At 38.1% G+C, this 14,153-nt stretch overlaps 1 protein-coding gene across 2 annotated transcripts in view; it reads left to right on the forward strand.

Moving 5' to 3' along the window:
- Nucleotides 1–14,153, forward strand: part of lrp2 (LDL receptor related protein 2) — a 111,155-nt gene that overhangs the window by 93,073 nt on the left and 3,929 nt on the right. For both annotated transcript variants that reach the window (XM_012971045.3, XM_002936756.5), the window contains 16 exons: nucleotides 2,081–2,197; nucleotides 2,299–2,436; nucleotides 2,725–2,847; nucleotides 3,681–3,809; nucleotides 4,997–5,128; nucleotides 5,989–6,120; nucleotides 6,466–6,609; nucleotides 7,179–7,344; nucleotides 8,724–8,852; nucleotides 9,202–9,422; nucleotides 9,777–9,956; nucleotides 10,051–10,170; nucleotides 11,172–11,262; nucleotides 11,423–11,490; nucleotides 11,662–11,782; nucleotides 12,651–12,780. In XM_012971045.3, the coding sequence (XP_012826499.2) occupies nucleotides 2,081–2,197; nucleotides 2,299–2,436; nucleotides 2,725–2,847; nucleotides 3,681–3,809; nucleotides 4,997–5,128; nucleotides 5,989–6,120; nucleotides 6,466–6,609; nucleotides 7,179–7,344; nucleotides 8,724–8,852; nucleotides 9,202–9,422; nucleotides 9,777–9,956; nucleotides 10,051–10,170; nucleotides 11,172–11,262; nucleotides 11,423–11,490; nucleotides 11,662–11,782; nucleotides 12,651–12,780 (2,141 nt within the window). The remainder of the gene's footprint in view (nucleotides 1–2,080; nucleotides 2,198–2,298; nucleotides 2,437–2,724; nucleotides 2,848–3,680; nucleotides 3,810–4,996; nucleotides 5,129–5,988; nucleotides 6,121–6,465; nucleotides 6,610–7,178; nucleotides 7,345–8,723; nucleotides 8,853–9,201; nucleotides 9,423–9,776; nucleotides 9,957–10,050; nucleotides 10,171–11,171; nucleotides 11,263–11,422; nucleotides 11,491–11,661; nucleotides 11,783–12,650; nucleotides 12,781–14,153) is intronic.

Raw genomic sequence — 14,153 nt, forward strand, 5'->3', positions numbered from 1 at the left:
CCCTCTAATGTACTTGTACAGAGTAATCATGTCCCCTCGCAAGCGCCTCTTTTCCAGAGAAAACAACCTCAACCTCGACAGTCTCACCTCATAGTTTAAATCTTCCATCCCCTTAACCAGTTTAGTTGCACGTCTCTGCACTCTCTCCAGCTCATTAATATCCTTCTTAAGGACTGGAGCCCAAAACTGCACTGCATACTCAAGGTGAGGCCTTACCAGGGACCTATAAAGGGGCAAAATTATGTTCTCATCCCTTGAGTCAATGCCCTTTTTTATACAAGACAGCACTTTATTTGCTGTAGTAGCCACATAATGACACTGCCTGGAATTAGACAACTTGTTATCAACAAAAACCCCTAGATCCTTCTCCATTAAGGAAACCCCCAACACACTACCATTCAGTAGATAGTTCGCGTTTATATTATTTCTACCAAAGTGCATAACTTTGCACTTATCAACATTGAACCTCATTTTCCAGTTTGCTGCCCAGTTATCTAATTTTGTCAAATCGCTCTGCAAAGCGGCAGCATCCTGCATGGAACTTATAGTTTTGCACAATTTTGTGTCATCAGCAAAAATAGAAACAGTACTGTCTATGCCCACCTCCAGGTCATTAATAAACAAGTTAAAAAGCAAAGGACCAAGGACTGACCCCTGCGGTACTCCACTAACCACACTGGTCCAATTAGAAAATGTTCCATTTACAACCACTCTTTGTACTCTATCCTTCAGCCAGTTCTCTATCCAATTACAAATATTATGTTCTAGGCCAATATTCCTCAATTTGATCATTAACTTTCTGTGAGGTACTGTATCAAACGCTTTAGCAAAATCTAAGTAGATGACATCAACTGCCATTCCAGCATCAAGGTTCCTGCTCACCTCCTCATAAAAGGCGACTAAATTAGTCTGGCAAGATCTGTTACGCATAAAACCACGCTGGCACAATCTAATAGTATTGTGAACTGCAATGTATTCAAGTACCCTATCCCTTATTACCCCTTCCAAAAGTTTTCCTACTACTGATGTCAGACTAACAGGCCTATAGTTTTCAGGCTGAGAACGGGATCCCTTTTTAAATAAAGGCACCACATTAGCAATCCGCCAGTCTCTCGGCACCATGCCAGACCTCAATGAATCCTGAAAAATTAAGTGAAGAGGTTTGGCAATCACAGCGCTCAGCTCATTTAATACCCTGGGATGAATCCCATCCGGCCCTGGACCTTTGTTTACCTTTACATGTTCAAGTCTCTTTTGAATTTCCTCCTGAGTGACCCATGCGCCAGTAGCTAAATTACTAGAACTGGGCATATTAAAAGGAAAGCCTTCATTATCTGGCTCCTCAGATGTATAGACAGATGAAAAATAAGAGTTCAAAATTTCAGCTTTTTCCCCGTTCTCATCAACCAACGTACCCCCCCCGTGATAATAAAGTTCCCACCCCTTCTTGCTTCATTTTTTTACTATTCACATAATTAAAAAATAATTTAGGATTCTTTTTACTCCTAGCTGCAATATCCCTTTCCATTTCTATTTTAGCTTGCTTGATAGCTTTTTTGCATGCTTTATTTGCTTCCTTGTACCTGATGAAAGTTTCCGCTGTCCCAGCTAACTTGAATGCCCTAAAAGTACGTTTTTTCTTACCAACCTCGACAATAACACTTTTATTCAGCCATAAAGGTTTTGCTTTGCGATGCCTCTTCTTGGAATTATATAAGACATATGCCAGTAAGGATCCATGCTAAGATGTTCTCTAAAGCTACATGGCCTTGTGGGCTTGTTATCTAGTCTCTCATTGGTGACATCAATGGGCAGACACATAATCTCAGCATTTGCAGTACACTTTGGGATTTTTGAGGCAATATATAACCTATACATCTTCTCAGTTATGGGGCTGCTGTAGCTCTTGGGTAATACAGCAAACATTTCTGTCCTATCCTTTATTAGGATTTGATTGCCCACAAACCTTTCTGATTGTAAGACTTACTGACATTGTGACCTACATATTAATAATATCTTTGCGCAGAGCTGTATTTTAGTGACTTACTTAATTATACCTTAATATATCTTGTACTTTTAGAGATAAGGACTTGCCACCCAGGGTATTTCCAGTGCAACAGTGGCCACTGCATCGCTGAACGTTTCCGCTGTGATGGAACTGCAGACTGCCTGGATGTCTCTGATGAGGCAGCTTGCCGTAAGTTGGAAACTATGATTAAACCAAAACATTCTATATTTATTTTATGGTGTTTACATTTGTTAAGATGGTGCATTCACTAACCCCATTTCTGCCATCAGCGACACGGTATCCAAATGGAACTTACTGCCCCGCTTCCATGTTTGAGTGTAAAAACCATGTCTGCATTCAGCCCTACTGGAGATGTGATGGTGACAATGACTGTGGAGATGGATCTGATGAAGAGCTTCAGCACTGCTGTAAGGCATACCATAAAACACGCAAATGTTATATATATATATATATATAAAACTTAAGAGCCCTGAAGATCTTGTAAATGATATGCTTTTTAAAAATGATGCTTAGTGATGTCATCAGTTATAGTTATAGTGATGCTTAGTGATGTAATTTCTGTCACATAACTCATTGAAACGTGTGTATTACTTTGGAGTTCCATGACCTGTATAAAATCACTCGGCCTTCAGTTTTATGCCTTTATATACAGTCTATAATCTGTTGTGACAACAGGGATATATTATGTTTTACAGTGGATATTCCTTGTGAGCCTCCATTCCGCTTCCGTTGTGGAAACAATCGCTGTGTCTACAGACATGAAATATGCAATGGTGTGGATGACTGCAGTGACGGAAGTGATGAAACAGAGGAACAATGTGAGTTATCTTTCATAAGTACAGTGTAACCTCTGCTTCTGATACCTGCTCTGCTTTAAAGGTTCTTATAACTGGATGAGGTATAAGCAAACATGATATATTCTGTGCATTGGGGTAATAAACCATGATTGAGAAAGACACACAGTCGCTGACAGAAGGCAACACCAAGAAAGGAGGGATATAAAACAGCACAAGGAGACTAGAAAAATAAGTATTGCATGCATGTGAAGACAGATGTGCTAGATAAAGATGCAATACAGACCTGAAAGATGTTTGTTAACTGAAAGCATTACATTCTGGGGAAAGGCTACAGTAAATAGGGACACTAAAAAGTTCAATAGGCAGTACACCATATAATGGTAAGTAATGAAAAACATAGAATGGTTATTAGACATTTTAGTTTAACAAAAAATGGGTGTACAGATATGGGACCTGTTATCCAGAATGTTCGCAACTTGGGGTTTTCCAGGTAAGGGATCTTTCTGTAATTTGGATCTCCATACCTTAAGTCTACTAAAAAAATAATTTGAACATGAAGTAAACACAATAGGATTTTTTTGCCTCCAATAAGGATTTATTATATTTTAGTTGGGATCAAGTACAAGGTACTGTTTTGTTACAACAGGAAAAAACTAAATCAATTTTAAAATAACAGGTTTCCGGATAACAGATTCCATACCTTTACTGATTTGTGACAGATTCACCACATAAGTCTTTTCACTCTATATACACCATTCATAACTGGATGAATAGAAGACATACATACAAATAATTATCTTTGCCAACTTATAAAAGTTATTAAAGGGTAGACTGTGTTTTCTTTCTGGTTCTAGGTAGACCACCAACACCGAGACCATGCACAGACGAAGAATATAAATGTGGCAACCACTTCTGTGTTCCCCTTCACTATGTATGTGATGACTATGATGATTGTGGGGATCATTCAGATGAAGCAGGCTGCAGTAAGTACATGTCCTCATATATCATAGGACACAAATAAGCACCCTGACCCTGGTTTTAACTAATACGGCATATGTATACTAAATGTTGGCTTCCCCTTATTCAAAGTAGCTTGTTTTATCTGATAATATTCTCACAGTTACGTCATATTTATAAAAAAAATCATATGTAATTTTAAACAAAAAATGTGTAGAATTTGGCATTAAATTAAAGTTGTGTTTACCAAAGTAGTTGCATTCCAACTAATGCACAGGGAGTAATGGGAGTAAATACCAAGTAAAACCTCTTGGTGTGCTATTTACAGTACTTAGTGCAGGGATCCCCAATCTTTTTCACTCGTGAGCCACAGTCAAGACTTGGATAGCAACACAAGCACCATAAAAGTTCATGGAGGTGCCAAATGAGGTCTAAGATTGGCCATTAGGGGCCTCTATGCACACTATCAGCTTACATGAGGCTTTATTTGATAGCAAATCTTGTTTTTATTCAACAAAAACTTGCCACCAAGTCAGAAATTCAAAAATAACTACCTGGGCCCGCAGGCACTGAGAGCAACATCCAAGTGGTTGGTGAGCAAAATGTTACTCATGAGCCGTTGGTTGGGGATCACTGACTTAGTGAGTACTGAGCTGCAGTCTTGCCATGCAGTGTTAACTCTTCACCTAAATAGGTAATGATGTAATAATTAATTTATGATGTTTTGCTTCCTTAGTTCCCATCTGCCATAATCAAACATACTTCATAATAAACTCCCCAGTGTATGATACGCTGCACTCTATGAATTCTGCAGTATGATTGGTTTATAGCTTTTATTACATTACATTAACATTTATTTATAAAGCGCCAACATATTCCGCAGCGCTGTACAATAAGTGGGTTACATACATTGGACATACAGAGTAACATATAAAGCAATCAATAACCGATACAAGAGGTGAAGAGGGCCCTGCCCAAAAGAGCTTACAATCTACAAGGAGAAAGGGTTGAGACACAAGGTAGCTGAAATTGGACCACGTCATGTTTTCAGCCCTTCTTTTGAAACATTTTTTAGATAAATTCTTTTCTCTCTGTATGTTTCATACTCACTAATATTATGTCTTACTTTCTGTAATGGACACTCATGTCCATAATAAAATCTTGTAGATACAGAGTTGTTGTTTATTATTTCTCTTTTTATGCCTATTTTTAGACAGAGGAACTCAAAGAAGCTGCTCAGAAAACATTTGTGAACACAACTGTACTAATTTATCTGAAGGCGGATTTATATGTTCATGTCGGCCTGGATATAAAGCCAGTGAATCTGATCGGAATTCATGTGAAGGTCAGTTCAATACTTGTGTTCGGCTCCCTATCTTAAAGCTACACGTTTAAAAATTCCTCAGTGTTTGCCTTGACAGAACCAAAATATAAATCAGGGGTCCCCAACCTTTTTACTTGTGAGCCTCAGATGTTAAAAGTGTTGGGGAGCCACACAAGCATGAAAAACGTTCTTTGGGGATGCCAAATAAGGGCTGTGATTGGCTATTTGGTAGCCCCATGTGGAGTGCTGGCCTACAGGAGGCTCTGCTTGGAGTAAGACTGCGTCTCTGTGCTTCCAAAACTTGTTTCCAAGCCAGAAATTAAAAAATGGGCAACTACTTTGGGGGTACTGACAGCAACATCAAAGGGGGTGGTGAGCAGCATGTTGCTCACAAGCCACTTGCTGGGAATCACTGATATAAATTATGATTGAATTTGTCATGTAAAAACATTGTTTGCAAGGTTTATTAAGTTTTTGATGTTTTGTCTTAGCTGATTGTGGTGCATAAAGATGATGTATAACAAGGCTGTCCAACTGGAAGCATGTGGGCAGGATATCACCCTTCAGGGGATATTTTTTGGCCTCCAGTCTGTTCAGAGGCTTCATAATCTGGTCTTCCAACATTCTATATGGGCTATAATTAACCTACTATATTTAATAAGCTGGACTGCAATGATGCATAATTTCACTTACAAACTAATTAAACTAGATAAGAAAATAACCTTCAGAGCGGTAAGGCCTCATGTTGGTCCCATTACTTCTGCACCATTACTGCATGTCCAAGGCGTGTTTCAAAACACAAAAACTGTAGTAAATTTGTATGTTTTCTTTACAACAAAAATAAGTAAATGTATTTTTATAAATATTGTTTACATTTCTAGATATTAATGAGTGTGAGCTCTACAGAAAGTGCCCACAGGACTGCAAAAATTCCAAGGGAAGCTATGAATGTTTCTGTGCTGAAGGCTATAGATCTGTTGGTGATCAACAAGGAACCCAATGTGCTGCAGAGGGTAAGAAAGTAATAATATATAATGGGTCTTAGAACAAGAGGTTGAGTATAAATTACAGAGAAGATCAAAATTTGTGAGATTATGTTGTTGGACATTTTCAGTGAAACACTTCAGTCAGTACTGAAACTGATGTATCAGTTGCCATATGTAATTCTCTGGCATTCTCCAGATTAGTAGTTTAAGAAATGCGGGGGTTCATGTGGCATTAATGACACAAAAGAGCATTAGGAAGGTTAATTCACATCATAGGAGAGTATGAATGGATAGTATGAAGAGAGTGATATCAACTACAAGAACTGGATGGGAGGATGTAGACAGTGAAGCATATAAAACTTTATTTTACAGGCACTCCTCCTTTGCTTTTGTTACCTGACAATGTCCGTATAAGAAGATACAACTTGTCATCAGAGCAGTATTCTGACTACATTGAAGATCAGCAGCATGTCCAGGCCTTAGACTATGATTGGGATCCGGAAGGAATAGGCCTCAGTAAGTATTCAGTGGCTTTCATTTCTGCTAATAAAATCATACAGCACTGATATCAATTTTGTTTCCTGGAAAGGCCCTCTCATCATCATCATCATCACCATTTATTTATATAGCACCATAGTTTGTTCTACCTGTACCTTCATGCAATTTACTTTATGGAACATTTACTGGAAAGCGTGGATGTCCAACTCGAGGCCCATAAGTTGAATGTTGCTGTCCAAGGGATCTTTATCGTACCCAGTCGAGCATGCAGAATGACAAATACTTGACCCACTACATGTAAATGCTCCATAAAGAAAACTGATTCCCTCTGTCCTGCAAATTGGGTGCAAAGCAACTTAATTGGCTTAAATTTAAAACACAAATTAGCCAAATAACTGAAATTAAAATGGTAATACCAATAAACAATTCAGTACACATAAACAAAATGTAAATAAACAGAAATAAACCTGTATTTATTTGGGATAAAAGAGATTTGGTTTATAACTGATAAAGTTCTGCATTGTTTTCATATGTATATACGGTATTTGTCCTGGGTTTAAGAGTGGCATTTTTGTGTACCTTTTAAGGTGTGGTGTACTACAGTATCCGAGGCCAAGGCTCCACATTTGGCTCCATCAGACGCGCCTACCTGCCAACGTTTGAGGATTATGGGAATAACCTGGTTAAAGATGTTGATTTAGACCTACGTTATATTGGTAACCCTGATGGACTGGCTGTAGACTGGGTTGGAAGGTATTGTATCTCAAAATCAATCCTCTCTCCCGACATCAAACACCCTGATTTATATTATGTACCTATGTTATATACCTAATGAGTCTATGCTGCAATATTGTGTATTTACAATAATGGAGTGTTAAGGTGGCCATACACGCACCGATATTATCGTACGAAACCTCGTTTCGTACGATAATCGGTGCGTGTATGGCATGTCAGCGAGCCGACCGATATCGCAGGAAGCTGCTGATATCGGTCGACTCGCCGATCGGCCAGGTTAGAAAATTTTGATCGGGCGCCATAGAAGGCGCCTGACCAAAATTCTCCCTTCAGAGCTGAATCGGCAGAAGGAGGTAGAAATCCTATTGTTTCTACCTCCTTACCTGCCGATTCAGCCCTGAATGGTGTGTGGCGGATCTGACGATGTTTCGTGCGACCGACGGTCGTACGAAACATCGTGAGATCGCCACGTGTATGGCCAGCTTTACTCTACTATTTAATCTATGAGTTGGTTTATAAATCGTAGGATAAATTGGTTAATCTCAGAGCTTTCCATAGAGCCAATGGAAAAACATACATATTCCCCAATGTCTTTTATCTTTTGGGCTGTGGATGATGTGAGTTCAATTTGCTATATGACAGTGCTGTCCAACTTCTGTGGTACCGAGGGCCGGAATTTTTCCGACCTACGTGGTGGAGGGCCGATAATGGAAGCCATTTTTGACCACTCCCCTTTTTGAAACCGCACACACTTGAATCCACACCCATGTTATCACATGACCATACCCATATTAATGGTTGTAGTACAGTAAAAACCTGCCATACTCTGCCTTCCCTACCCTGCCTGTGTGTGCGATACTCTGCCGGCCCTATGCTGCCTGTGTGTGCCATACTCTGCCTGCCCTACCCTGCCTGTGTGTGCCATACTCTGCCTTCCCTACCCTGCCTGTGTGTGCCATACTCTGCTTGCCCTATGCTGCCTGTGTGTGCCATACTCTGTCTTCCCTACCCTGCCTGCGTGTGCCATACTTTGACTGTGTGTGCCATTCTTGGCTGGTTTGTGCCATACTTGACCTGTGTGTGCCATACAGCACTGCTATATGGTATTATATAAAAAGGATTTCTCTTCCTTCAGTCTCTTTCATAATTGTGCTGGTACAACTTAACTTAGAAAAAAAACTGTAATCTACTTACTCCAAAAGAGTTTTTTCTTAGTATTTCCTTATTCATCCTATTTTGTGTATAGAATTGGCACTGATTTTCTTATATTGCCGTTGCAAGATGGTTTGTTGCAGTTGTCTCGTTGGACATATATATTTGATGAAATGTAGTATCGTTTTTGCAAAGCAAAAAACTTATATTTGTTTAATCACTCTTTGCCTTTACTTTATTTTCAGACATATTTACTGGACTGATGCCGGCACTAATCGGATAGAAGTAGCAAAGCTGGATGGAAGATATAGGAAATGGCTAATTTACACCCAGATTGATCAACCAGCAGCCATTGTTGTCAACCCTGAGCTTGGGTAAGTCATACTGTAATAAAGACAAACAAACCCATATTCCTTCATTATCTAGCTGCATATGTAATTGTTAGCAAAAACACTAAAAGGCTAAATGAGAATCTCTGCTTTTGTATTTGAGACTAACCTAAAGGATCAAAATGCATGTGTGATCATGTCCATTTTAATATATTAGTGATCTTTGGTGTCTATTGCAGCAAAATTGCAGGATAATTAGGGTTAGGATCCTTTGAGCAACTACTGAAGATACTGTTATTTTCTCTTAGTATTTTAAAATGCTCCCTGTCTTTAATATTAATGTTGTCAAATAAAAGATGCACCTTTTATGTTTTGCCCATTTTAAATTTTTCAGATTCATGTACTGGACAGACTGGGGCAGGCAGCCTAAAATTGAGTGCGCTTGGATGGACGGCCAACAGAGGCAGGTTTTAGTTTCAGAAGACCTTGGATGGCCAACTGGCCTCACCATCGACTACATAAACAAGAATCGGATTTACTGGAGTGACTCGAAAGAAAATATTATTGAATCCATAAAGCCTGATGGGACTGACAGACAGACGGTTATAACAGGAGGTTAGAAACAATTTACAGTCGTTTTCTTTTTACAAAAATGTTTGACTTATTGTTCTGATTTTAGCCTATATTTTAAGTACATAATGATTTATTAATGCAATAATATCAATACTGTATATAGTCAATTGTTCTTACTGTTTCATGACATAACAGCAATACACTGAGAGTCAAATAATAATATCAAGAAATGGGAATATAACAGCATTGTTTGCTGATAAATGGCAGTATTGCCTTCCACCCTTTTTAAATAAATGATTAATATAACCTAATTGGTAAATTGGTGAAACTGAGTTTTGCTTTTTGGTTGGTTATAATTAAATCATAAAATCATTAATCATTTTTGTACCTTTTAAGATCTAGGTAACCCTTACAGCTTAGATGTGTTTGAAGGTCATTTGTACTGGACCACAAAGGAAAAAGGGGAGGTTTGGAAGAAAGACAAATTTGGCACTGGTCAGAAAGTCAAAGTATTAACAGTTAACCCTTGGCTCACACAAGTGCGGATCTACCACGGCCATCGATACAATCATTCAGGTAATTATTAAATGTTAATGGCGCCACTAAAATGCACATTGTGTGCATCCCTGACTTATCTTAAAATATGCGTATTTGTCATTCTGTCATTCAGTGCCCAGTCATTGCAAGGACGTCTGCTCCCATCTTTGCTTGCTCAGACCGGGAGGCTACACATGCTCCTGTCCCCAAGGAACCCGCTTTATGGAAGGCAGTACCACTGACTGTGATGCAGGTACATCCGCTGTTCATAGAAAGGAGAGATTACATTTTGTAGCTTTACATTTTTATTGTGAATAGAATGAACGATAGTTTGCACAGGCTGATAATGAAGACTTCAGCCTTCACAAAATAGATCAGCTTATATATATTTATATATAATTTAAATTATTCAGTGGAAAGCCTTCTACTGTTAGCGTCCTCAAACAAAAATGTTTTCCTACCTCTCCTTATCAGTTCTATAACCAGTAATACAGTTTCTGTAGTTGGGGTGCCAGAAGGTTTATAGAGTGCACATACATTTACTGGTAAAAGGTATTGCATTGTCCTACCTCTACATTTATTAGTGGCAAGCCATTATATTCAAGGAAAGAAGCCTAAAAGGAGGGCTAAATTAATAATCCTCTGCCTCTATATTCCCCTAATTATAGTGTCCCACAACAAGGAACAAAAATGCAGCCTAAGGAACAAAATTGCCAACATATTCTATTGATTTTCACACACTAAAAGACAATGATTTTAGCAGTTTAGAAATTATGGGGGGTGGGGGGTGATGTAATAAAAGGCAATAAGTCTGCCCAAGTGCAACCTATAGTGCCCTATAGCAACCAATCAGCAGGTAGAATTTACTGGTCACCTGTTTCAAAGGAGACATCTTATTGGTTGCTCTTGGTTACTGCACCTGGGTACATATGGAGGTACAGTGGGTCTTCTAAAAGAAAAAACCTTTTTATTGTTTGTATGTTAACCCAATGCCCAGTGCCCAATGTGCATCATTTTCAAAGTTGTGCTATTTCGGCATGTAGAATTAAGGCTTGACTAATCATTGTTGCTTATAACCTACATTGTTGTCTACCTTTCCATTTTAATACTATATTTTATTATAAAGAGTGATACAGTGATGTTCATGAACCCATGTTACCCTTGCTACCAAGTGCTGAATGCTACATTCCCTGCCTGAAGATAATATCCATTGCATGTCTTCCCATTAACGTGCATGGCTTTCCATTTCCTTAGCTATTGAATCCCCCCCAACAATGCCGCCAGCATGCAGATGTATGCACGGAGGAATATGTTATTATGATGAAAGTGGACTTCCAAAGTGCAAGTAAGTCCGTTTTTACATTTTCTTTCACACTCCCTTAAATGCCAGTGCAAATGTATTGTAACCTGTCCCTTGACCCCAATTATTGCTGCACCAATATACCTATTATATATTCCCTTTATATGTTTAAATTTGGGTTATTAATGTATCTTTTGACATGTAGGTGCCAATCTAGCTACAGCGGAAACTACTGTGAAATGGGTTACTCCAAGGGCATGCCTCCAGGAACAGGTACATATTCTATATAGAATTATATAATTGTATATATATATATATATATATATATATATATATATATATATATATATATATATATATATATATATATATATATATATATTCTATATTTTAATAGTTTCATAACTTCATTAATTCTGATTGTTAAATTATGTTCCTTTACAGCGGCTGTTGCAGTCCTTCTGACTGTCATTCTGGTGATAATCATTGGCTCTCTTGTAATTGGAGGCATTTTTAACTACAGAAGAACTGGCAAGCTTTTACCGTCACTTCCAAAATTTCCAAGGTGGGGATATTTCGCGTGAATTTACAACTATAGAGTTTAGCATGATACACCTGTTGGGACTTTGGCATGTACTATACTAGAAAATGCTCTAGAAATGCTCTGTTGCATCACAGGGTATACTGTGTGTGCCTCGTGTATATTTGTGAAAATAGCATCAACAGTACCATCCTAAACAAGGACTTCTAAATAGGACTTCTAAATGATTTAGCAGGGTCTACACATTTTCCTGTGTTGGTGAGCTTGCTAGCTTACAATTATCGATATACCCACAGTTTAAATGTGTTAAAGAGCCCACAACACAACGCAGAAACCCCTAATATACCTATAATTGTAATTTGTTCCTTCATAAAATATGAACAAATACTATTTTTATATGCTGAAACCCAGCTGCAAAACAGTTCTTCTCTTTCTGCATCATTTGAAATTCTAGCAGGGGTGGAGGGATTAAAACATTGATTATAGAACTGTTCAAACCATATAATTACATTAAAAATCATGAAAAGGCTGCATATTATTTCAGTGTTGTATATTGCAAAGTTGTATGAAATTATTTTTACTAAAGTAAAGTTTTTAAAAGTTTTAAAAAGTTGTGTTTGGGTAGAGTTCCCCTTTAATATATATGTATCATGTATTTTTACTAGGGATGATTTGGAGAGGTCGAACTTGACAAACCATTGTCTTTCTTTAACCCATACATGCTATATGACTATTTAATATGTAATATGCTGATCCATTCTGCAAATTAGTTTCCTTTTTTCCAACTGCTATGATTCTGTCTCAAAGGTTATAGGCTAGAAGGAAAGACTAGGATGCCAGTTTAAAACACAGAGAGTGACCAGTAATTTTCCATGTTCCTTTCTGGTTTTAGCTTAAGTGGTTTGGTGAAGTCTTCTGAAAATGGCAATGGCGTAACATTCCGATCAGGAACTGATGTCAGCATGGATATTGGCGTCTCTGGATTTGGTGCAGATTCTGCCATCGACAGAGTAATGCAGATGGTATGTTTGCGTGTATCTGTCTACAGTGTATATTGTTGTTCCCATAACAGTGGAGATAAATAGGGCCAAATTCAATGAGAAAATGTTATGTCAGTGTTTATCACAAGAAAACTCATGGACGAGATTCAATTTCAGGATAAAAATTTTTTCCAAATTTTTCCAAATTTTCATTTTCATGTGATGAACTTTTTCTAAATTTAATTGCATCTCAAATTGAATCTGTCCCATGAGTTTTTTTGTGAGAAATCTTTCTCTCACTGGATTAAATCTAGCCCATAATATGAAACCTCAGGTACTAACCATGTCTCTGAATTTATTAATACTTCATTATTATTGTCTTGTGATGAGAATAGATATGTCTAACAATGCCCCATTTGCCCAACAGTTTTTGAAATTAAAGAGGACCTGTCAACCAGGCATAAAAAGTTGTATAATAAAAGTCCTTTTCAAATTAAACAAGAAATTCCTTTTTATGAACACATCCATATCCATTATAAATGCATTTAAAAATCCCAGACATCAATCTGCCTTAGAAATAGAGGTGGGGCAACAATTACTTTCACTTTCCATTCAGCACTCACTTTCCACCATTAAATTGTGTAGCCAGTGCATGGGCATGTGCATCAGTTTCCCTATTCTGGCACATGCACAAGATTTTGGCATGATACAAAGCTTTAATATTAATGCCTTAATAACAGTGCCCACAAAATGGTGCCTGCCTGCTTGCTGTGATTGTGTAATTCCAAGATTGAAGGAAACAAGGTTTTTATTATTATATAGTGTAAGTGAAGTTTATTTTGCTTGACAAACCCAATAGAAAATACTTTCAAATTATTTCTTACAATGACAAGACTTCTTTCAACCATTCTATGATGCAGTCTTCCCTTAATTTTGCATCCCCATCCAATAGCAGTGTATATGTGCATTATAAACTGGTAATGTATAAAAAGTCTTAAAGTTTGCACTAGGTCTAGTAACCCATAGCATACAGAAGGAATGAATTGGAGCCATGCATGCCAGTACGGTGGGACCGGGATTGGGTCTGGGCCGCCGGGGCACACTGGGTTTTTTCCCGGTGCCCTGGTGGCCCAGTCCGACCCTCCATGCCAGGCTTTATCTCCCAGCATCAGTGCCCAACCTCTTATGTGTGAATGGAAGCAAATCCCACTGACAATCATCTGGTGGAAAAGCCTTCCTAGAAGAGTAGGGGGCAAAGGTTGGTTTCTTAGTAAAAAAAAAAAAAAAGGACCAACTTAATATACTGCCCTTGGTTTTGGAATGTTGTGCTGGAGAGGTCTGCTCACCTTATATACAGTATGTATGTATAATTCCTACAAGGTTACTATAGACTAAACTGGAAATAGTTACCAGAC

Source organism: Xenopus tropicalis, chromosome 9 (genome assembly GCF_000004195.4).
Source record: "Xenopus tropicalis strain Nigerian chromosome 9, UCB_Xtro_10.0, whole genome shotgun sequence".
Taxonomy (NCBI): Eukaryota; Metazoa; Chordata; class Amphibia; order Anura; family Pipidae; genus Xenopus; species Xenopus tropicalis.